General features: G+C 40.8%; 1 protein-coding gene across 1 annotated transcript in view; it reads left to right on the forward strand.

Annotated features, from left to right (window-relative positions):
- FGF2 (fibroblast growth factor 2) overlaps window positions 1-25460 on the forward strand; it is a 32918-nt gene that overhangs the window by 3082 nt on the left and 4376 nt on the right. Inside the window, exon 2 of the mRNA XM_067297690.1 lies at window positions 22309-22412. Within this exon, the coding sequence (XP_067153791.1) occupies window positions 22309-22412 (104 nt within the window). The remainder of the gene's footprint in view (window positions 1-22308; window positions 22413-25460) is intronic.

Raw genomic sequence — 25460 nt, forward strand, 5'->3', positions numbered from 1 at the left:
AAATTCTGAGTTGCGGAAAAGTACCTCTACTGCAGAAAGTCAAATGCCAGGGAACGGCTCAGGTCCCCCTGAACTTTGCCCCTTCTGTTCATCCTGCAGAAAATCCCTTTGCTTAAAAAGAGTGGTTGATAAGCATGGTACAGGGGACAGGGGCTCTCCTGCTATGGTGCCTGCAGACTCACGCGAGTGTCCGCGTGCTCAGCAGGAGCACCCTGATGAGCTTCTCTGTTGTCCTCTGGCCTCAGGTTCAGCGGGGGCAGTTGCAAGGTTCAGTGTCAGGCCCCCTCCCTCCTTTTTTCTTCGCTATCAGGCTGCTCTTTTCTTTCTCCCCTCTCCCCCACCCCAGAAGAACTCAGTTCTGAGAAGGGCAGAAATCAGTGCTTGAAGCGTCAGCAAGGCACGTAGCTCTGGCATTGCATGGTTCACATCCTCAGCATCTTTGTGTAAACACGTCACTCGGTACAAATCTGCGCGGTGCTGAACTGTGACCTGGTGATTGCTGCTCTGTGGATCTCTGTGAAATCCTGTGGTATGCCTGGCAGGTCATGTTGGCTTGACAAATGGCCAGGAAAGGCCAGATCTCGGACAATAGGAAAAAAAATTCTCCGAAAAAAAATTTCAGTGAAGAAAATATACACCTCAGTTAACTCCTAATGCCTTTCTTTGACTAAATAAGAGAGATTTTGTAAGATGGTTTTGAGAAAAATATAATGGCTGCAGAGAATTTGGGTTAGAAGTCTAATTAAGGGACAGGAGAGATTCTTGTGGAAACTGGTATTCTTATGATTTAATTGTACAAAATAGCATTTGATTAGCACATCCTCATTTTTACTTTTAAAAGAAGTTCTTATTTTAGAAGGTGAATGGCTCTTTATGTTTCAGAGCAAAATCTAATACTGTAAACAAATGTTTTCGTTAGCCCTGTCCTTTTTTGCCCCCTTCTGCCTCTAACACTAAGGATGGGTTGTCCAAAATACATACTCCGTTTCATGGGATGGCATGGATTTTGACTGTTTTACACTCACCCAGTTCACTTTGGTTTACTCATAATTCGGTTGTCAGTGAAATGCAAGTTGTGTCCTGTACGCTGGATGATTGGAATCATATGATTCACTTAGCTAAAAAGTAGGACAATACACGTTACATGGTTGATATTGCCACATCTGATTTGTGTTGTACAATGACTTCAGTGAAGTCCCCCTTTGGACACATCCTAGGGGTTTGCTGAGGATTTTTTTTTTCTTGAAGAGGTACTTTTCAGGCAGACAAGAAACAAAAGGCGCTTTTTAAGGCTTATGTTATTTAAAACATAACAAAAAAGTAAACTTTTTGGCGGGGAGGGGAAAAGGTGGTCAACAACTTTTGATTCATCTTGTGGAAAAAGTACAAAGGATCCAGTCTTTCTGTAAAGACTTTCAGAAACTCTCCGGAGGTGTCTGCCTCAAAGAGATTACAATGCCAGTGAAGGGGAAAAACAAAGGGAATGGAATGGGAACACTTATCCATACATTTTAGAAAATGTCTAATAGCACAGCTGGTTTCCTTCATGGTTCCTCTTACTGAGGAATGGTCTGCATGTGTATATTTATAATTTCCCAAGCTGCTTTATTTCATGCCAACCATAAAACAGGGCATCCGAGGAATCCCAAGCCATTCTTGTCTGCTCATTAATGAGGTGACAAGACTCCAGTTTGTCACTCAGAAAGGATTCAGCAGAATGAGCCTTACCAACCCTACATGTGTCTGAAATACCTTCTTTCTGCTTGGTAATTGACTGCTATTCCACAAACAGTCTCGAGAAGACATAAAATAGGGTAATACTGATCCAGGAAATTTTTTCTTGAGAAAGTTCCTTGCATAAGTAGTCATTAATGTTACAATTTTTACCGATATCATATATAACAATTAAATGTCTAAGTTGTAAGTGATTTGAAAAGAGTATATTGAAGTGTATGCAGCCTTTTACAGCTACTAGCTTAATCAAGGAGAGGATAAAATCTGATCGCTGTACATGCAAATAGAATAAAACTAACCAATCCTCAGAAATGAAAATTTGAGCAAATGTCAGTAAGTGTTTTAGTATGACGGTTCAGTATCCAGTGGTTAGTGTTAAGAAGGTGCAGAACTTATGTAGAACTCAGAAGATCTTTCCCATTTCAATGTCCCATAGATGTGGCTGGGACCGTTAGTAGAGCATCCTATTTCAAATGGGTATATACCACTGGAGTACTAGGTGAGAGCTGACTTGTTTTGAAAATCTTGCCCTAAATGTTCAAATACAACACTTGGATACAAGTCCTTCTGAAAACTGATTCATTCTACTTTACTTTTGGTGCAGAGACCCTAACTATTTTGCCAAATACTAATGCTGTGCTACATAGACAACACAGAAATTACTCCTGGATCGCAGGTGTAGCTGGTTTTAAAGAGGGAGGTAGCAGAGATCCCCCAGGGAGGAAAGATGAGAGTATATTTCCTTTGCACCTTTGGCTTATTCTGTTATGGAAATACTGTCATAATATTTGCTGTATGGCCCTGAAGGTAAGTTAGATGAGGGACAGACTACCTGTGTTGGCTAGGCAGTACTGAAGCAAGTTCAGGGCAGGGTGTTTTCTCATCTACACTCGTGTTTGCTAATCCTCTTACCTAGATTATAGTGAGTTGTGCTGATGGCAAGGTGTGTGCTTGACTAGCAGGTGTGCTCTGGAGATGGAGTGAGGCAAATTCGAGATATCACAGAATGGTTGAGGTTGGAAGGGGCTTCTGGAGATCATCTAGTCCAACCCCCCTGCTCAAGCAGTGTCACCTAGAGCACCTTGCACAGCATTGCATCCAGGCGCGTTTTGAATATCTCCAGAGAAGGAGACTCCACAGCCTCCCTGGGCAACCTGTTCCAGTGCTCTGTCACCCTCACAGTGAAGAAGTTTTTCCTCATGTTCAGATGGAAGCATCTGTGTTTCAGTTTGTGCCCGTTGCCTCGCGTCCTGTCGCTGGGCACCACTGAAAAGAGTCTGGTCCCATCCTCTTGACACCGTCCCTTCAGATACTTGTACACGTTGATAAGATCTCCTCTCAGCCTTCTCTTCTCCAGGCTGAACAGGCCCAGCTCTCTCAGCCTTTCCTCATAAGAGAGATGCTCCAGTCCCCTAATCATCTTTGTAGCCCTTCGCTGGACTTGCTCCAGTAGTGCCACATCCCTCTTGTACTGGGGAGCCCAGAACTGGACCCAGCACTCCAGATGTGGCCTCACCAGGGCTGAGCAGAGGGGGAGGAGTTGCTGGCAGGCAGTGATTTGTCGCCTCTCTCCTGCCAGCGTGATGCATGGTTTGCTGCTCTATGAAGAGCGTGGAAGGTTCCCAAGGTACTCCGAGCCGCAGGTACACTAGAGGGCAGAATTTAGCCCTTAAATATGTGTATAGGCTTTAGAAATCAGGACTGTTTTATTGGTACTTGCATATTTTTCTTTACAGAAAAAATACTCCAGCTTAGCTGTTAAACAATGATAGGTGAACGAGTAAGACAAATATAGCTACTATGTAGTTGTTTGACAGCATACCCTCAAATTATGGAGACAGTCACCAAAATAAAATTCTTGCAAAAGCGGTCTTTTTGACCCTGTACCAGAAAAAAATTGTGCAGCTACACAAGTATGAGATTTAGTAAAGTCCAAATGAAGACTCTAGCCATTTGTCATCTTGATAAAATGGGGCTGCATATTCCTGAATTGCTCATCAACAAAATGCGATCAGGTAGCTGCTAATGCTTTATACTTGACTAATAAATGCTCAGAATTTGTGCATATAGATCTAAGAAAAAGTTTATCCTGTGGTGGAAATATGTTCAAAAACCAATTTATGGAAGGTGGACAGTAATAGTCTTTTTTTTAATGTATGCTTTCTTTTGACACACTAGTTAAAGAGCATAAATTGAAGTTAAAACCTGTGGGTTTGTATTTTCTTTCTCTCTCTCTCTCTCTCTCCCCTCCCTGTCTTCATCTCTCCCCCTCCTTTTTTTTTTTTTTTTTTTTTTAATGCATGTTTGGTGTAGGTTACCAAAGATTTTTAAAAGGTCTGCAGGTTCATCTTCCATTCTGTGATAAAAGAAAGAGACATGCTGAGTGCACAGGCAGATGAACGGGGAAGAGCAGATGTAGCACTGGTTTGTGCAGTAGAATTATCAGTCACAAGGTACAAAAGCTGCTGAAGTTAAAGCCCAGAAAAATGCCGCCTTCTCATGTTCAGTTTCCAGTTTCCACAGAATTCATACACTCATCAGGTTTTCTAAAAGCCAGGACCTGTACATGTTCCACTGCAGTTTTTGGTCAGAGTTCTGTTTATTTACCCTTTAATTAATCAGCCTCTCGATCTGAATTTTAAATCATAATCCTTTCACTTAGGTTTTGTTTCTGTAAGCCACTCCCAGCTCTCCCTGTGGGAGTTGTTAATATCTTGAGGAATAACACGCTTAAATCTGTGCATGGTAATTTTACTTTTGTTTTAATTATTATTGTGTTACATTTCCTCATTCATAATAACATAGCAAGCACATTTGAAAAGTAATTGTCCACTGATTTCTCTGTACATGAAGTCATTGCCGTGCTGAAGAGAAGCATGTGACAGAACAGGTTCCTTGAAAATTCTCCTCTGAGCTTAATGTTTTTTCTTCTTTTTCTTCCCTTCTTATTCCCCAGAAAAAATAATTTCCCGTATTTCCTCATTTGCTCAAGCAGTTTGTCACTTGTGTCCAGATGCTCTTCTCCAAGAAGAAGAAAAATTTAGCTAAGCTGATATAGTGAATATAGAAATGCTTGGATTTAAGGCCAGGGATTAGTGTCAATTCTCAGCAAGAAACTGCCTGCCTACAGGTGATGCAGGTCATAATTAAGATTAAAAAAAAAATGTTTTGGATTCACATTTTGGATGCTTTTGGCTGACAGTGATGCCTCTAAATAATTTTCTCAAATTTACAGTATTATTATATTGAACTGCTAAGTTTTAAATGATTGCTTACTGATACTTGCTGGCTAAATATTATCAAGGATTTTATTTTTCTGTGATAAAATACATCATTACTTGTCCATGAAGAATAATGAAATTTGTATTTTGATTATTACGGTTTTCAGCATTTTTCTTGGGAGTGTTATTCTCAGATCACTGGCTGTCTATTGTTTCAAAATACTTGAGAGATGTTTGGTTGTACTAATAAACTGATTTATAACTTTAGATGCAATGGAGCTTTTGATTTTCAGTGGCATCATGCTTAGTCTAATTATCTAGTAGAAAGCAGAATGGACTGTATAATATAACCTTTATATAATCCATTTTTGAAGTAAAGGTTGAACTGAGAATGCTCAAGCTATTGTTTGTTGAGGTGAATTTCATGAATTGAATATCTAGAGCAAGTGATATTTGAAATGTTAATGGCATGACTTTTGAAACCTGAGATTCTGTAATGAGATTGCATTTCAGTTCTGACTGAGACTGAGTAGCCTTTACTTTTATTGGTATCTGTTTAAGACTATGCATTTCAAAAAAAAAAAAAAAAGCACCTCTGTTATTGTTTGTCATTTTCAGTTGTGTGTTTTGTGACAATATGTGGGTATGTTAGAGTTCCTGGCTGCCTCTCCTGCCTCCTCCTGATTTCTCCATAAAAACATTCAAAGTGTGACTGTCCGAAGCGCTGATGGCATTTCAGAGTTAGTATCTAATTTATGGGTTTTTTTGTTTGTTCAGGATAGATTCAGATTTTGACTAAAGCCTGATATGCTCGTCCGAGAATATAAATGAGATGATGTCTACAAAGTTGGGTGGAGGTCCTCTTACACAAGATGTCATGGTACGCTTTTGGTTGAGCAATCCTGTATGAAATTGCCACTCCTGTTTGACTTTTAGAGCTTGAAACCACCTTTCTTGAGTGGTTTAAAGGAGAAAGATATTAAGGATTTTAGGAAGGGGAAAGCAGGAACTAGGCTCCACAGTCATTCGCAGTAACAATATGATGAAATAATGTCCTTGTACTGTGGAGTTTGTTAATTTGCTTCTTATCTTGTGATGAGACTTCAGCAGATCTTATAAAATGGTAGTCACTAGGATTTTAGTTGGAATGTGAAAGTCTCAAAATCCTGCCACTTGTGGCTATGAAATGCTGCATGGTGCTGTGTCTTGGAGGAGCAAGGGTATCAGCTGCCACACAGCTTGAAACGTTTGCATTCTGCTTCTTGGACCTTCCCTTTCTGCTCTTAAGCTCAGCCGGCTGGGTGCTCATGGTGCCCACGATGCCCGATGCCTGGTGCCCGTCTGGAAATGTTTTCGTGCCAGTGTGTTTATTAGCAGTTCTGTTGCCATTCTGCATGTAGCGTGGCTCTGGGGTTATTTTTGCTGATGAAAGGTGTCCTTATTATACCCACGTGTATTGGCAAAATACGTGAGACTCTGGAAATAGGCATCATGGCATCTCTGTCATCTCGCTTGCTACACCTCATTCTGGGAAATTTCTGTAGCACCTCTTGGGACTGCTGCAGACTGCCTTCTGGACACTTGGGAAAATACTCAAGTCTCTTGGTTCTGTCCAAATTTCCCTTTTTTGCTCATGTTTTTTCCTCCTCAATGCTGTATTTTAGCATCACCTGTTATGCTGTCAAGGCTGACTGACCAGGGGTTCAGACCTTTGAAATACTTTAGCTGATCTAACAAGTCTGTGCTGCTAGAAAGGATGCTCTCCACCCACCATCAGCCGTGCTGTACCTGCACCACCTCTAGCACTGAGTTCACAGAAGGCCAGATAGTTTGGTTTGCTGAACTGGCAGGAAAATACTTGCTCTCTCCTCCTTCCTCTGTGTTAGTTTCTGATTGATTTAATGGGTTGAATCAGCTCACCAAGATGCTAAGAGAAGTGCCAGAGGTGGTGCGAGGGAGGTGGTAGGAGTGTGCAGCTGGGAGTGTGGGGTGACAGGAGGGGAACTGCCCCTTTCCAGTGGCCGCTAGGGCTTCAGTTGTCTTGTGGTACTGTGTCCAAACCATATCATCCATTAAAACGCAGGACAAGATGCACTCTCTTGCTTGATGGGTGACTTGAAGAGGAGGAAGAGATAGACTCTGTGTGGTTGTCTCCCGTGTTACGTTTCAGGGTAGAAGGGTAATTTTGGGGCCATTTGCAATGAGAACTAATATAGTCCTGCAGCTCTCAGAAGACCACTAATGACTCTGGAATTTTTGGAAGTAGACAGCCACATCCGTAGAGTAGTTTTTGTGCAATACTCCCCTAGATGCTGTTGATACCTTTGACAGCAGGGATGGTTACAAAAATGAAAACATTTTTTACTGTGGAGAAGCAGCCAGTGAGGGCAGCATGGAGGATGCTTTGGGAGAGACTCAGCCGTGTCTGCAAGTCAGTTAGGGCAGCCTGCTGCATGGACTTGTCTGGCTGAGCAGTTTCTGGGAAATAGCAGATGGATTCAGGTCATTGGGTTTCTCTGACTGTAATGGAGCAACTGGGATGCGTAGCTAAACACACATCTGGCCTTGTTTCTGAATATGTAAATATGAAGGATTCATTTCATGGTCTTATGGTTACAGAATCACTGTGGATGAGTTACTGACAGTAATGTAGTTCATTCAGGAAAAAAGCCCATGATGCGTGTGTCCTTGGAAATGCAGGAATTCCTAAAAAGCTGAAGACATCTACAAAACATGATGCCAGTTTTAATTTGTTGTGGTCCCAACCATCCCTTTCCTTTTCTGCTTCAAGAAACAATGTCTTCCAGAGCATTTAAATACTTAATTTTTGCTTTGATTCAAGTAATTGTGAGGTGTTACTTCATGATATTGAAGAATGGAGCAGGGTTGATCAAGAAGAGGCTGAATTTCAGTGATTAAGCTGTGGTAACATGGATCAATATCATATGTGTGATATATTAAGTGCCAAGCCAAAGAGAAAATGCTATTGTTAGGAGGGAGAGATGAGCTGTCTAGCTTGCCTGCTGGTTTGAAATGGCATAAGGCAACTCTGGGAGCACGCTCTTGCAGTGAAGTCTGGAGCAATGTAGAGATAACTTCAACTAGATGTAAAACACCATAGCAAGTACTAGTAATAGTCTGGCTGGAGCAGCAGAGAGCTAAGCAGGTCTGTTCTTAGAAATTGCAGATTGTAAAGTCTCTTTTTGGTTGGCAGGAAGGTGCTCATGTCCCTTCTCAGTACAGCATGAAGGTATTCAGAATAAGGACGGTGCAGTGGGTTTTTATTTGGAGGAGGTGGAAGGCAGGGAAGTGGTTACGGCTTGTTCAGTTTGTCTCTGCAGTTTTATAGAGCCGGATTCTTGGCTCCCCTCACAAGCTGGGTCTCACGGTATATTTTGCCTGCCTCAAAGTGGTCATAAGGGACCATAAATGTGTGGGGAGTGTTATCTGAATATATAAAAGAAAATCTGAATGTGCACTGTGTGATTTATTTTTCGGTGTTAGGGAATTTCTTTTCTTACAAATATGCTCTCTTACACTCAAGCAAGGCTGTGTTCAAAAGCAAAGTAGAGGCTTTTTCGAAGGCTCTGGTTCACTCTCCTTCCAGGTCAGCAGTGATTGACAGCAGTTATCCTTCCTTCGCCTGATCATGTGCAGCTTGCGCTATTCCCCTGCGATGCATTATTTACATGTCAGCATAGGGTGGATACACAGCTTGGTGGAAGGGAAGAAATAGATGGAGGATGAAGTAAGTCTCTAGGCTTAATATTATCTTTGCAGTGTCCTTGCAGTGAACTAAGTGAGCAGGCACTGGGGAAATTTGTGTTCATGTGTATGCATTTTGTTTGATTGTTTTTTTGTAATTGACTTTCTCTAAATATCCATTAAAGACTCAGTGATTCACTCTGATAAGCCATCTTTTCTTTAGTGTTGAAGATTGGGGAAATGCAAAGCTGAGATAATCACTGTCTCTTAATCTTTTGACCACACTCAAAGCCACCAACTCGAAGCAGCAACCTAATTCACAGGAACTCCTCCTTAGCAGCTTGTTATTTCTCCTGCCCCGTCAGCGATGCCATCTTCCTGGCACTCTGGATGCCTCAGGCAGCTCCTGCTTACCACCACTCTGTTTCAGAGTCTCTTGAGATCCCGTTTGCTGATTCTTCTTGGTATTTCTAAAATCCACCTTTTCCTTTCCATTTGTAACACTAGGGCTTACGTCTGTGGGTTGGCAACCTTTTACCACTGCTGCGGCAGCCTTTTCCTTTCATCTTGTCCAAGTCTGTTATCCACTGCTCTGACACCAGTTCTGGTCCTAAAATACTCTGTACAACTGAATAGTTGTTGCGTGAGGCTATGTATGTGCAGGAGGAGCGCTTCAAAAAATCTTTTAAAGATGGTATGTTCTTACTTTCTCTGTCTTCTGAAGTGACATCCTATAGCTTGTCTCAGGTTGTCCTTGTTTTTGTTATGTTTATTTTGCTGTAAGTGAAAACCAGTCTGTAGTTACAAAGAGTTGAGTGAACGCACACCGAACATAAAGGGCTTAGAAAATTCTGCAAGTTCCATATGCACCTTCTGGTGTCAGTGACCCTGTTGTGTTGGCTAAACAGTTACCGCAGCTTTGTTTCAAAGCCAAACAACTGAAAGTGGTTTTAGATTATACATTCAGGAGGGTGAGACCTCACATGTAGTATTTGACTTTACAGGATAAATGTCTGATAGCAAATAACTTCCTGTATGAAGTTTCAGCATATTCTGAAATGAGAATTTTAGTAGCAGACTTCATTTAAATAAATACCAATTCCTTCTCCATAACATCTCAGGTCTGGCCTATCCATACTGTATTTCTTCATATGTCTGTAGCTTCCCATTCTGTATTGCATCAAACAAGCTGCTGAATTTCATTTTGGAGAGCTTCACAGCTGATGCCCAAACCAGTTTATTTTTCTATTTCAGTACCAGTTGTTTGACTTCTGGCAAATCTGTGGTTCTTGTTTCCATTGCCATAGGGTTACATTTTCAAATAAATAGTGTTTTGTTTTCTCCTGTGATTTGGGAGGAGGTATCTGTGAATACTCATAATTCTCCGTGTTCGTCTTTCACGTTTCTCCTGAAGCTCCCCTTTGCAATGATGCTGACAAGAAACTCAAGAGCGGTTAATTCCCTGATGTGCTCGCACTAATCGCCGTCATAACGGCCGGTACCATCTTGTTCCTTGTGTTCCCCAGTCTGTGTCGTGTTTTGTATTTAGTTTATGGAAAAAAAGAAGTACTTTTTCAGGTAACACAATTAAGTGGTGGAACATTTGTAATCATGTGTGGTCTTGTTCACTTGCTGGGTTTTTTGTCTTTTTTTTTTATATGGCTGTATATAAAGATTGTAGTCTTTGTGCCAAATGCACAGGCATATATTCTATACACAGAGCTTGAGTTTTATGGTAAGAATGTGCATGTGTTAAGGTTGTATAGGAAAAATTATTTTAAAAATATGGAGTAAGGAGAATGCCCTAAAGAGACAGTAAGGCTTCATTTCTTGATATTAAAGACTGTCTTTAAGTTTGAACTTGTTTCAGCTTTTTATTAGCATTATGTTACATTTTAGTAGATCTTCAGGGAAAATATTTTAATAATTATGAATGTGTCTGCCCCTGCCTTCCAAGTTATTCTGCAATTTACTTTTGTAAGTACTATATGAAGTGAAAGCAGTTTAAAGAAACATGGTGGATTACTTATTCATCTTTTCTTAAGATAAGTGCTCCAGGAAAAGTCCTGAAAAGCGTGTATGTACATGCATTCATTGTTTTGATAATGAAACCTTCAAACATTGTTCTAAATCAAGTATTTGGGGGAAATCTATCAGAGACTAGACTTTATTACTGGTACCCAGTAATGAGTAAAGAAGTTCTTCAGTAAAATTAGCAAATTTTTCTGCTTGGTTTTGCCCTCTTGACTTTAAATGATGCAGTCAGTCCATTTGCAATGACAAGAAGTCTGTTACTCATTTGCATTGTAATAATACCGGAGACTGCAAACAGTGTAGCGGTTAGGCATTTAGAAGTATTTTTTATTAAATATTGTACTTGCAGTGTCTGGCACTCGAAATCCTTATGTAATGTCAAGCAATCACTGTTTGCTTGACTTAAGAGTATGAAGTACCCATATTATGTTTTGTAAGCAGAATACGAAACAGCTAAACTTCTCTAGTGCTTTTAAGTTTTAAAGCACTTGATGAGGTTTGATCAACCACTTTATGCAAGCTGTGTGAAATAGAGAAATGTAGTTGTGCCTGTTATACATGTGGGGGAATGAGGGCACATAGGTAAGGGGCACTGAGCCAAGACTGTTGTCAGAAAAGTTGCATGTTATGTTATTCTCTAACTGTTCTTCTGCAAGACAACTTTCTTATCCTTCATATGAAATTTATAGGGAGTATTTGAGGATGCTGTGTATTTGGTAGTCAGTGTTTCCTGAGGAGGATTCCCAGTGTGATAGGCTTATATTAGGCAGAGTTGGATATTTGTAGGAGTTGGAGATAAGCGTGAGAACGAATGAGAATAGATGAAAAATCTGAATGGGGAAATAGATTTCCTTGTATTCAGTATTTGTAGTACTTTGATTAAAACTCTTAAAAAAAAATCTGTGAATGTCATATATATACTAGTTCAGGAGATTGATTCTTAAACAGTTGGACAAGCTCTTCTGTTTAAAGCCTTGGATTTACTCTTAAGTGTAACTGGAACTTTTCAAAGTGTTTATATTTCAGAAGTGTATATTTTTGTTGTAGTTGTTTACATTTCAAAGACTTTAGGTCTGTCTGCAAGTGGTTTTGTGCCTCTGGTGGCAAAAAGGAAAAAGATACTCTTAGAATGTTGTCATGCAAAAGTAGAGAAATGCACCTTTGTACTGGAGCGGGACTCACTGGTTCTCGTGTGGCACTTCATTTGCTTGTTGGTTATTTTTGTTGTTGTTGTTGCTACACTTGTGTAGTTTTTGCTTAATGCAAAGCCCACTTCTTCTGCTGAGGCTTATTTGCTGTTTTTCTTGTGTGTTTCTCCTTTCCCCCCCCCCACAGATGTGCTCCAGGTCTTGGGGCAGCATGTGCTTTAGCAGCTCTGGCTGATGGCACAGGTCATTTATGATGAGCCTGTGAAAGAGGGCAAGGAACAGTTTTCTTCGTGTTTGCAGTCTCAAGGCTGGAGGTGCCTCATATGTGGATGCAATTTTATCAGTTAGTGGAAGGCATTAATATGCTTAGTCAGTGAGAAAGAAACATCCAAATGTGTTGCAGCCTAGATGTACAAGGAATAGAGCCACAGATACCTCTAGGTTCAAGAGAGAAGGTACAGCTTGAGGCCTGGGGTTTGGACCTGACCCATGGGGCAGTGTTGCCTGGCCCTGGAAATGTTAGTTAGCTATCCGGACAGCCAAAATGGTGGTATTAATGTGTGTGTGTGTATGCATATGTATCTTTGCTGAAGCAGTCCTGGGCCTGGGAGGCTTTATTGGGTTAGGTGTGGAGCAGCACGCCTGGCTGTGCAACTCCTGCATCTGGTCACCTGGCTGGGAGCAGAAGTTGCCCCCACGCACAAGGGCCAGGTGTTGTGCCGGAGCAGGAATTCAGTTGCTGAATGTTGGCTTTTTCCCTTTTTTTGTCAACTTCCTTGCATTTTTGATACTCGGTGGCAGGACAGCTGCTGTGTTGTTCTTGCCTGCGGGCAGGGACAGGGCAGGAGAGGATGCCTGACGGGGCGCAGGCGCAGCAGCTTTGCCGCAGTGCGTGTCGCCTGGGGGCCTCGCGGAAGGGTTTTCCTTACAGGGCCTCTGCAAGTATGTTGGAGATGGGCCCTGAACCTTTGGCGCGGATTTAGCTTTTCCACAGCAGAGCCTGTAGTAATGCGAGTCATTGATCCAGAGACGTGCAGCCTGGGTTTTTTCAGGGGGTACATAAACTCTCCTTTCGCGTGAACTGAGCGAGAGGTGTTTTGCTAATGACCTCGTTAGTTTAAATAAAGTGGCTGTACTGAAATGGTGAGGACTTCCTCCTCTCTTTCCCATGCCCCCAGGCTTGCTCTCTTCGTAGCTGTGTCTCGGTAATGTCTGTGTTTTCTGCTGAGAAGTTCCCAAACTCCGAGTGCTGCATAGGAGCATTAGCTAATCGATGCTTTTGGGCTGAGATTCTCCTTGGTAAAGCGAGGTGGTATTTCACATCACATTCTTGCAGGGAGTTACTAGTGAGGATGCAGTCATGAAAAGGGCTTCTCTCTGCTATCGGCTTGAGAAGAAGCATTTACCTGAGCGAAGCAGCGATGAAGACCTGTTCCTGCAGACTGTGCGCAGTGCAGTGATGCTGAAGCCTAGCCTGTGGCTTGGTGTTCAGGATGGTGTGTGGGACACTGCAGGCAAGAGTGGCAATATTGAAAATGGACATCCAGGCTACATGATCCACCCTGGGAACAGCATTTAGGTGTGGTGGAGAAACTCTGCTGAGCATGAAACCAGCCTCTGGATGTGCGTGTGCGTGGTGCACTGTGGCTGTGTCCTACAGCAGTAAGAGATGTGACCATAGGGAGTGTCAGTGAACCCTTATGAGCTTTGGTTTAGCTTGTGGGTATGATGGTAGTGAAAATGTGATGGCAGGGTTTTCACTGTGAAGTGATGGAGACCCTTGAGCAGGAGGTTGGACTAGATGAGATCCCTTCCAACCTGAATTTTTATATGATTCTCTGAGACCGTGGATATATATTTGTGGTTTTAGCCTGCACTGAAGTCTCCTTGTAGTGATACTGCAGTTAGGTAGATTATACTGAAAGTATAGCTTAGATTTTAAGCATACCTTCATTTACTGTGTAAGCGTATCCAAAGCCAGAAACTCATGGCTTATTTTAGTTTTTTTCTGATCCAGTAGATACCTCCCATTTCCTTCTGAAGGAGTAAGAAAACAGAGATTTTATAAATCCACTTAGCTAATCACATATACGCCTCAAATTCCACCTACTTAAGGTGCAGAGACTTGCCTTACGCTCCAGTACAGCACTCTCACATACTGCATGCTTGTCCTGCCCCTTCATTTGCTGTTTGTTCTTTAGGTCTGTGCCTTTTATTTTTTTCCTAATGTGTTTCTGTCTTCTTTTTCTGCTATGACTTTGCTTTCCCTCTTCCTCTGTGATACTGTGGTATACTCCTGCCCCAGCACCTCTTAGCCAGCACAGCTGCTACGAGTAAAATAATAGCAGGACTTTGCGCACAGTAATCTCCCCAGGCAAAGTGCTTCAGATGCAGGAGGCTGGCGTCACCGCTCTTCCTCTTCGCTCTTTGGCAGTGGCTGCCAGCGGGCGCCTGACCGGGATGGTGTCAGAAAGGTAGTACTAGCTCAGCACTGAGTAACTTCCAAAATGTGCAGCTCTCTTTTTCAAAAGTATTAAGTTGCTAGACTTTGCCAAGATCTTCTCAATAAACCAGCTTTGAAGGAGCTTTTTGGCTGAAACCTTTATGATGCAGAGCAATGAAATCATTTGGGATCATTTAAGTTAGTGCAGTATTATTTGGTCTCTGCCGTTACAAAACCTTTGTTGGGTTGGAAGAACTGTAAAAGGCTTCTGACCTTTAGAGTTTTCATTGTACATGTAATTTTTCAGTTCTAGTGCTCAGAGCAATAAAAGAGTTTTTAGAAAATGTACGTTTTCTGTATTCTCCAAGCTTCTAAATATCTTTTCCCTCTGGGTTGTGCCACTTGTCCATAAAATTATTTTTTCCACTGGGTATGCAAAACTTTGGATTGGAAGTCCTTTTTTTGAGCACTTTAAGAAAGCATAGGGAAGATCCACTTTATAACAGAAATCTGACTGAAACCTTGCCAGCCATAATGCTACTGAATACCACTTTTCAACTTGCATTTTCATAGAAAGCTGTGAAATAAATGTGCATCTATAACTCTCTCTCAAATATGCTGGCTAGTTTAACCCACAGCTTGCAGATCTCTCCTCGCCATTTATCCAGTGAAAGAGGGGCAGCCACGTATGTGTAGTTATAACCTTGTGGCCACTGCCAGTAAGGACATGAAGGCCCATGCAGGAGTTTGTGCCTGCAGGGAGCTCTGCTGGTTGCAGGGGAGTAACATGTTGTTGCAGTTTTTCGTCCGCGTTTAACATGTCACAGGATCAGGACCTATGCCAAAAAAAATGGACCGCTTGAACCTATTTAACATGTACACCAGGGAGTGGTCTTGAAGAGCTTTGATCTTCTGTAAATTGTTTTGCAACAAAAAGGAAAAAGGCGGTTCAGTCATTCTGCCTTTCAAAGGCTGGTAAGAATCCCTGCACCTGAGCGTCACTGTTGGAAAGAGATGCATCAGAAAATTTCCTGTGTTAATACAAGTAAGCTGGCAAAAAAAAAGCATATTTTTATTGTATGATCTTGTGTGTGTGTGTGTATATGCGTATGTATATGCATGCATATGTGTGTATATATACATACAAACATATATACATAGGAGTGTATATGTGTGTGTGTGCATATATACATATGCATATATGCATATATATATATGAGCTCCAGAAGAGCTGTGTTTGTATGGGAGAGGCTGTGTGTGGTAAGAGGCAGGAAAAACTCTCTCACCGGCATTTGGGCACATGTTGCAGTTTGGTTCAACTTCTGTTAGTGTGACAACTTGTACTGGTTTCTGTGGAAGTTCAGGTTTGGCTGTACCTCCTACAGTTCTTCAGCTGAAATATATCAGTAAATATATACACTCAGCACAGCCTCTATGTATTTTGGAGAAAAATGGTCATCTCTATGCTCTTATAAATTATACTTCTGGAATCTATTGTAGTTTCACTCAAACTGCATTCGAAGTGATGTGGTTTTACAGTTAATGGTTGTACCCTTAGGTAAATTTGACTGATTAGATAATCTGCTATATACAGATGTAGAAGGTATTATGAGCAAGAAGACGCGTGACTTTATAACAAGATTTGTACTGGAAGTCCCGAGTATGATGTTACTCTTACAGCTCTGGGGGGCTGTGTATATAGCAGCCTTAATGATAGCTCTGGTGTCAATGTTAGGCAACCTGGTGCTGACCTAGGGCTCCTTTTTCACACACTCCCAGTCACACCCCCTGGAAAACTGTCCCGTCAGAAAAGGAACACAGACAAAATTATCACAGGATCTAATCGTCCTTTATTTTGACTCTGCTGTGGTTCACCTACCTGTTGGCATAGTACTGTGAAAAAGCGTTAAAAAATAATTTCTTTGACAATTTTAAGTTCTCTGTTTTGACCATTGTGTTTAAAAGCAGAGGTTGCCATGGATCCTTGCAGACGAGCTCAAGCTCAGCGAGCTCTCTCAGCTTGGCTGCTATAATAAGATGCAGCAGAACTACTATGCTCTGGAAATGCGATGCACCACCCTCAGTGCAGCTGGAGAGAGGGTTTGGATGTGATCCCCTTGTGGAAAGCATTTTACAGTTCAAGAAGATGACAAACAGATTGTGATTTTTTGTATGGGAACCCTTTTATAAAACTTGAAAGAAACTCATGATAACTGAACGACTAAAAAAAAATCTCTGGACTCATAAATCAGAAATCACTAATTTGTACATTTGCATGTTTTTCCTGTGCTGCACACTTAAGCTTTATACATAACCTGGAGGACGGCAGTGAAACACCCTGAACACATTAACCTCATCTGTGCAGAAGAAAGACCTGCAGCTGTAAGGAGGCTGTGATGATTGCAGCCCTGCTAAACGAAAGGCACGCAGGAAGACCACACAGCAGTGTTCAGGTGGCTTTTGAGGAGTGAACGCGCCACAACAGCCTGCTCACAGCCATTTGTTTCTGGGATGCAAACAAGTCGTCTTTTCTGACGATCTCCGAAAATCTTATGTGCTGGCAGGCAGATGTCTGAAGTGCAGGAAATGCTCCGCGTGTTGGAATCCCTCCAGCCTGTTCTGTATTGATGCAGACCTTCAGGTCCATGTGCTCTGTGTACGTGGTGCGCACCCGTGAGTGCATGGGATTGATGCAAGAAGAGCTGAGGAGAAAGATTGCTCTTTAACTGTGAGGGCAAGCTGGCAGTAAAAATTATGCAGCATACTTCAGACTGAGATGGGCAGGCACAGAGTGGGTTTACTGTTATTATCATTATTTTTTTAGTGTGATCCAAACTCACCCTGTCTTTTCTGCTGTTGTTTTTTGTTTTTTCCTTTCCTCTGGTCCTTTTCATGCCTCCTTTCTATTCTCTCTCTGTTTCGCTGTTTTGCTGTACCCCTCCAGTGGGCTGGACTCCCAGTCGTGCCCCTGCATCAGCAGCTCCGCGATCCTTTTTCTTGCAGTCAGTGGGGCCGCTGCTTTCTGCAGAAGCAAACTGCAGAGTTGCTCCTTGTGGAGGAGCTTGCGGCACAGCCAGGGCTGCTTTACTCCTGTGTTTCTTATGGCACAGGAGAACTGGAAAATGTGGGTCCAAGGAACACAGACAATGTGAAGGGGTCTCGATGTCACGGCACGGGTGAGCAAGGAGAGATTTGTTCGTCATGTCCTTTCATATATTACTTTTTTTCCCCCCCTGTAATTGGAACGTTTACTTGGCATCAGAAAATCAGAAAATTATTAATGTGTCCTCTTCTAAGGCTATAAATATTAATTGATTGATTTAACTTTGGTTGGAGAATTTGGTCTCTGTGTGGCTTGCTCCCTGTCCCCCTTATGATGGCAAGTCCTTTTTTGCGCTTTATCTGTGCAGCTTGTCAGAGGGCTGTACTGTGGCTTCTTCTGGGCTTAGTGTGTTTTCTCCAGGCAAAATCTTCATTGCAGAATTGTGGACTGAGTTGTTGCATGCATAAATTGTATTTTGATAAATGATTCATTTATTCAGCTACCAGTTTTGTGGTTGTATTGAACACACGAACAAGGAAAATGCTTAAGAGGTAGTTTCATTTAGGATGTTTTTATAATCCCGTTTTATAGTATCAGAAGTTTATGGCAGTGGAAGGCTTTGAATCCCTCTCCTGAATGAGAAGCCCATCTCCTCTGGACGCCTTGCAGAGGACTGCCAGAATAACTGGGAAAACCTGCCTTTTTTACCCCCAGTCCGTTAACTTGCTGTTCTACAGCAGTCTGTGCTACTTTTTTGGTTTACAAATTTCTTAATTGATTTACTTAAATTTTGTCAAGAGGGGAAGGTCTCTCCTGCAGTGGCAGCAGATAAATGCAACTTTAGGGTGTGGGGCAATTGCTGTCATGTCCCAAATTTATCTGGTGTCTTTTCTACAAAGTTGTATCCCGCAAGCATCTCTGGCAGAAGTGGCCCCATGAAATGGCAGTTCCCCATACGGGATGGAAACTGTTCCACGAGAGTTAACAGCTAATATATATATTTTTTCCTAATAGTAAAGATAACCAATAATGGCCTAAGCAGAATGTGGGGTACGTGACAAGAATTAGATTATTATGTATTTAATCACAGAATTTACTTTCTTTGGCTTTGACAGTTGTGATTAGCTTGAAAATTTTATAGAGCTGCTAAAGGTGATGCAACGTGCTGCATATAGGCATTACTCTGTAAATCTGTCATCTTTAGATTTTCAGGGCTCTGACAAGGTTGCGTGGGTGCTGAGCAGGGTTTTCATGGACCTGGTTTTGTGGTTAAAGTCTGCTGAAGACAAATGTTATGAATAGATTTAAATGATGGCCGGTGCCTGGACTAATGCGGACTAATGTCTGGACTAATGCAGCCTAAAGGCTGCAGGAGATACAGAGCGGCAGCGTCAGGTGCTAGGTTTCTCTTATGACCCGTTGTACTAAGTTGTATTGAGCTAAACCTAAAATGGTTGCTTCTGGTGGTGATTATGTGGTCAAAATTTATTTGATTAGCAAGGTTGTACTGTGTCTTGGCCTCTCCAGATCAACCTGACACTGTGGAGAACAGTTACCTTGCATTAATGAATCCATAAAATAACGCTGAAACCTGAAAAAGTTAAGATACTATTTTGGCTCTTTTTGTTCATGTATTTTACAAGTTGGAGAGGAAAATCCAGTGAAGCTGATTTTGCTTTGGGGACTTTCAGTACTGCAGTTTTTTGTTTTTTTTTCCCAAACTCTGCAGGAAAAGAATATGTATATTTTTAAAAGTAACACTTTTCACTAGCTTCTCTAGACTATGCAAATATTTTTAGAGGCCTTACAAACTTTTTATAAAAGTTTGTTTTTACAGAATCTGAACTTTTGGCCCAATATGAAGTTTTAGGAGTCAGCATGCTTTTCTGTCAAGAGAAAGTCATGAAGCGTAATATGTCCATGCTGTAGTAACTAATACTGCTTTTCAGATATTTCATGCAGCTGTATTTTGTTAAGTGAGCAGTGAGAGCTCTACGCTTGGGCACATCTCAACCGTCCTGCCCATGGCACTTCTCCACCTCCTTGCTTTCCCAGAAGGCAAGGAGTTGTACCAGAGGTTTCTGAAGCTGCTCACAAGTCTGATTTTGGCCTAATAACTAGTTTCAGGGAGACCTGTAATTTGGATACTTGATTCTGGGATGAAATTAAACATTTCACCGATGTGTTTATGATTAAAGAGGTTTCTGTAATCTGGAAGTTGTGGGTTGTTTGTGAATTACGAGAATTGATTTTTTTGTTGTGCAAAATGGCAATAGGCGCATAATTCAGAAGAATTCATTTTGTTTTCTTTAGAGTGCAGCGTGTGCATTAATGCAGCATCATTTTTATGTATAAATTAGTGGATTTAATAAAAACTCCTGTTGATGTCTGTACCTACAGCAAAAATCAGATGAAATAATTTTAATGCTTAAAAAGGGCTTTGCAGCAATTATCCTAAAGATTTCATGTTCTCAGTATTCTCTCTATTGGGGTTTCTTCAGTCCCATCTTTAAAAAAAGCAGAAATAAACCAAGAAGGTATTCATTTGAATTGCAAAAAACTCTTTTCCCCCCAAACAAATAAAAAGCCAAATAAGCAGTAACCTCCCTCTGAATTTCAAGGGACCCTTCCACTAAAAATATATGGTCACTTAAAACTTTAATTTTGGTAAGTTAAAAGGTCATGCTTTTTTTTTTTTAATAATTCATCTTTAAATAGGAAAAACTGATATGCTTCATTGAGGCAAGTAGGTGACTAAAGCTCATATCTGAGATGATGGATACCAGTGTTGCCCATTAGACTTTCCTCTCTAAGCTTTGGTACCAATGTAACTATACAGAACTGGATATGTGCAGATACATGGGTGAAGTAGTGATTACTGTTTCTCATGAACCCTTCAAAGAAAGAAATCAAAAAATACAAAGTCGTGCAGGTCCATGGTTTAATACTTGGAGTGAACAGAGTACATCTGTCAGTTCCTCTAGTTGGGCGTTCAGCATGGTGAGATTTCTGCATAGTGTCACAGGGATTTTCAAATATAAAATGTTCTTTACTAATACTAATTCCCAGAATAATTTCTGGGATGTAAACAGGAGGATGAATAAATTCCAGGCCAGTTCGTTTTTGGAAACACTGATAGTCTCAACACCAGATGAGTCACATCCTTCATTCTGACACCTGATGAACACATAACTGGTACCAGCTTGCGACATCCTGGTTGTTCCTTCTTTAGCTGCTGTAACTCTTTGGCAAAAGCGTGGTCTTTACACCCTGAGAAGGTGAGAAGCAAAACACTGTTTCTCATTTTGGATGCCTGCATTGAAGGGATGATCTTGCTTCCTGTTATGGAAGCATAGTTGCTCTTAAAATCCCTGTTTAGTGGAACTGTGGATGAAAGCACAGTATTGCACAGAAAAACAGTACTTTTCCGGGCTTGCTTCTCATTTTTATTCTTTAAGTAAAAGAGATTGGAAATGCAGGTTTCTCTGGAAGTAACGGCCATCCAGAGCAGAATGGAAAGCTAGAAGTTCAGGGAAATTGAACCTCTTGTGTTCTGCTGTTACCGAAATGGTTGGGCTTGTTTTTTAGCAGAAATCGGATTGAATTGTATTGACCATGCCAGCTAGGCCAATGGGATGGACCTGCAGGAAATTGGTATATTCTTTCCATGAATGATGGGAGGAAGAATCACTTGTCAAGCTGCAAGCAGTCTGAAGTGTCCATTTCACCTGATGTATAGGACTTCAGGATGTTTTTAAATAGTTAAATTTTCAGAGGGAGATGGTCTAAAAATGGTTGAAACAAACTAAGATGTTTTGTGAGGTTTAAGACAGTATGTGCATTGCTTCTCTTTCTTCTTGTTCTCCAGAAAAATGAAGTTCCAATACGGTGTTTAGATCTTATTTGAGCCTCAAATATCTAAGTCATGTAGAAGATACTTGCTTGGTGGACTTTTCTGTGGTATTTGGTATTGTTTCTTGTATTGCAGTATTCCGAGTCCTACATAGCTAGTGGTTGAAAAATCTAAACTTTGAGGTACATTGTCATAGATATTCACATTAAAGCCACGCTGAAATGTAGTGTATATGCGACTTCCTGGTTCAGGTGTTTTAACCACTTAAAGCCTTAACTTAATGCAAACAATCAGGGAAAAAAAAAAGGAAAAAAGCAACCAACTCTTTCGGGTTTAGGTGGAGGCCAGTTTTGGCTTATCCTTATAGCTTGAAACAGGCAGAAATGAAAACTTCTCTGTTTTGATCTAAGCTAGTGGATTTGATTTGTAATTAGAAAAATCAATTCAGACTTTGTGTTGAGATGAGGAATTTCCATGTACTAAATTCACCAACCTACAAGCTGTGGTGTGACCCTGAAGATTTGCAATAAATATGGCAGTTCAGTTTTTAAAACAATTGCTTCAAATACACCCCACTTTCAAGGTCCTAATCTATGTAAACCATGTTGCACTCTTCGGTTGGGAACCGCTAGAACACTAAGGAGATCCCATAATGACACGATCCTAAGCGGTCCTAAGGATCATAGTACAGATTCGTATCTGTAAGTGCTGACAGTTTAACTATATAGAATTGCAAGCATTCAATCCCTGATGCTGCTTCTTAAACATGGAAAAATACTCACTTAAGGAAACTAACTTGAAGAATTCCCACATGCTCTAAACAGTTGACTGTGCTGTGAGTACTCCTGTAAGGAATTTCTTGTTTTTTGTATTGCTTATATGTAAAAGGTACATGCAAAAGTAACTTATGCTTAGTGTTGCCAGTTATACATCTACTGAATTTGTAGTAAGCATTTTCTTTGCTGAGCTATGGGGTCAGAAGACTAGAGGTGGAAAGCTTGCTATCTTTGCTGCGAGCTAAAGCGCAGGCTTTCTCTGGTTTTAGGTTTGAAGCAGTAGGCTTCACTCTGTCAAGTGCTGAAATACTGCAGTGTTTTTGAACATTTACTTTGTCTTTTTGTTCCCAGTCAAACTGCAGCTTCAAGCAGAAGAAAGAGGAGTGGTGTCAATCAAAGGTGTAAGTGCAAATCGCTTTCTTGCTATGAAGGAAGATGGCAGATTGCTGGCATTGGTAAGCAGCATTTTTAATGTGTCTCTATATCTCTGTTGATTAGGTCCTCTGATTCCCCTGTATTTAGTCACCTCTCCTGCTGCAGGAGTTTTTTGACTACTGTATGCTTGTGATTTATCAGGGAAAAAAGAGCTCTGCAACGTTTTTGTCAATGAATTAAACTATGAACTAGGAAAAGATGGAGACGTCTGCCCTCACCTAGAAGCAGCAGAGCAAGCTGCAGAAACTAACGGGAATGGCCCTGTTTGAAAGAGAAAAATCACAGTGATTGTGTATGGAGGGAAATGATAAGAACAAGGGGAGAAAAAAGTTTTTTTTTTTTTTTTCCAGAGTAGCTTTTTCCTCTTCCACTAATTTTCACATAAAACAGTTGTAAAGACCTGTCTTAAAATAGAAGGTAAAGCCAATTTTTTTGAATTTTATTTGATTTTTATGCTTTAATAGTCTGTATATAGTCCTCTTTGTAGGGAATCAGTTTTTTTGGTCATGTATACCTGCAAACTGGAAAACTGGTAAGAAAAACATTTTGAAAATGTGTTTATAGAACTAAAAAAAATGCAAGTTGAAACTAGTCTAATGAGACTAGTTTTAGTCTAAACTCTGCCTTTTTATTGGTGTCAGCTTCATTTTTAACTGTGTTTTAAAGCTAATATGCTTGGCAGAAGTTAAAGTCTTCTAAGCTAGATTTAAAATTTTTTTAGAGCTGCGCTTGTATTTGTCTTACTTATAAGGTGCAGGCACTGGAAATATCTTGTCCATATTCTCAACTTTCAATGCAGACAAGCTTTTAACATTTGTCACCAGTGAAATACCACTGTAGCGCATCCTTCTAGAATTTTAATTCTAAAGTAACCCTGATGCGTCGGTAACTCGAACATTGCCACATTCAGATTCTGTGAAGGTCTTAGCTGACAGCCCTCACAAGGTGGTCATAGTAAAGAAATCAAGTCCTTATTCCAGCTGAGTTGCAGTTAATGAAATTACTCACGTGAAGGGCCACAGAAATTAATTCTGATCCTCCTCATGTCAGTCCCTGCCTGGTCCTAAAGCGACCAAAACACTTGAAAGACTTTGTGAGCAGGGATGCCCGTGTGCTCCTCGGCCATTCAGCACCTTCTCTTGCTCCAGGGGAGCCAGTTCGGTTTGCGCCTGTGAATATCATTACAGAACCTGTATCAAGTTACGGTGTTATTTACTTGGATATTGTGTGACAGCTCAGTTGAAGAAAATGTGACAAGTAGCCCACTGTGCTATTCTTGAATTAAGCGTAGTTGGGAATTTCCTGTGGTTTTGGTGGGCTGACGTTCTGCTTCCTATTCAAATTGCCCTCCTTGCCTTCAGCGGCAGTGTCCCCGAATGGTCAGAACAGGACACTCAGGCATCTCCACCCTCATGCCGTATAGTGGTTTTTGGTTGTGTCCGTTGTGTAGAATATGTTTCTATTGCAGTGATAGGCAGCTCTTTTATCGTTTAGTTCTCGTATGGTGATGTGCTTGGGACAGTATTTGCCGTTAATCTGGAGTTACTCTCTCAACATTTGTTTAAGTTGGGTCATTTTGTGCTTTCTATTGAGCTTATAAAACAAGTTTTTGTTTCTGAAGATGGGTATTACTTCAGTCATGTTTACTGCAAACACCGCTTCCTACAGCTCTTCATTTTTGCTGTTAATAGGTGCTTGTGAAAACTGCCTGGTCTAAGAAGATTTTGTTCTTTAACACAGCCTGTATTTCACGTCTAATGAATACTTTTGCAATTTCATGATTGCCTTCTGAAGCATAAGTGATTTTTTTCCATGAGGATTTCTGTAATACGGCTTCCAGCAGCTTGTGGCCAATTCTGTCTCTACTGTTTTCTGCCTATAAATGCGTTCCTGAAACTGTTCACAATTGCCAGCATTTCTCTTTCATTTTGAGCAGTGTTGTGTTTCAGTGAGAGCTTTGTAAGAGCGTATTTGTGAAATTTTCACAATGAAATGATCTCCTCAGTGCACATGAATTTGTATTTGCTGAAACCTTTGCTTATTTCTATTAAAACATTATGAAACTTTAATTTCTAAACACTTCTTTAGTCCTCAAACCCACTAGTCATTCAAGTACTGTTCTGTGCTTTTCCATCAGTAATTTTGAGTAGCACACTTTTCAATTAAGAGAACATTTTAAAGGCAAATATGTTCCTGGAATGAACTATTTTAAAAATTATGAAGCCTTCGTAAATTTCTGTGGTGAAACCACTGGCTATGATCACTTCTCTCCCCCCCCCCCCCCCCCAAATCTGGTCACATTCCTGGTCTCCAGTATATCAGCCCAAGCTGATGTTTTTCCTTGGTCAGTTTTACATTTCTGTGCCTTGGCACATTGCAGATTTATCACATAATCACCAGCACGCTGAACTTGAAGTTCTGTTGTTTTGGGATAATGAGATTCTTAATAATAATCTCTTTGGTATTGCACAGCTGCACACTAGCTTAACCATCAATTTACACAGCTTATTCTTTGTCCCAGATATATTTGGCACTTTCAGTATTTCATACTCTGTTATCCGTACTTGCATGTTGCTTCATCATGTGAGCCAGGTTTCTGCTCACAGTGTGAAACAGCCTTTCCATTTTAATACCTAGCAATCAGTTATGTATGTGTAGGCTTGCTGTTGTTACTTAAACACTAACATCTGTTTTGTTTTCTTTTTGATTACTTTTGAGTCATGTGTCAGTTTGCTTTGAACTCTTGTTTTATAAACATATTAACATCTTCAAAAATGCCATTACAAGTAATTATCAAGCCTTCTTTTTCTTCTAGTTAAATGTTTCTGTAATTGCTTTGTTGAGATATTTCTTTGTGGCTTGTTCAGAGTTAGCTTTTGCAAAACCATGTATTGCATAGCCAGTGTACTGCTTCTTACGCTGGTGATCTGCATTGTGCTGCAGTGGATTGCTTTCTCCTCTGGGAAGCTGGATATGGATTTTAATTAAGCAGTTTTGTGTTTTGTGTTTGCTAACAGATTCATTTTTTGTGGGGGAGAGGGAATTTTCACCTGTTCAGTCACTGGAGG

This window comes from Apteryx mantelli, chromosome 5 (assembly GCF_036417845.1).
Source record: "Apteryx mantelli isolate bAptMan1 chromosome 5, bAptMan1.hap1, whole genome shotgun sequence".
Taxonomy (NCBI): Eukaryota; Metazoa; Chordata; class Aves; order Apterygiformes; family Apterygidae; genus Apteryx; species Apteryx mantelli.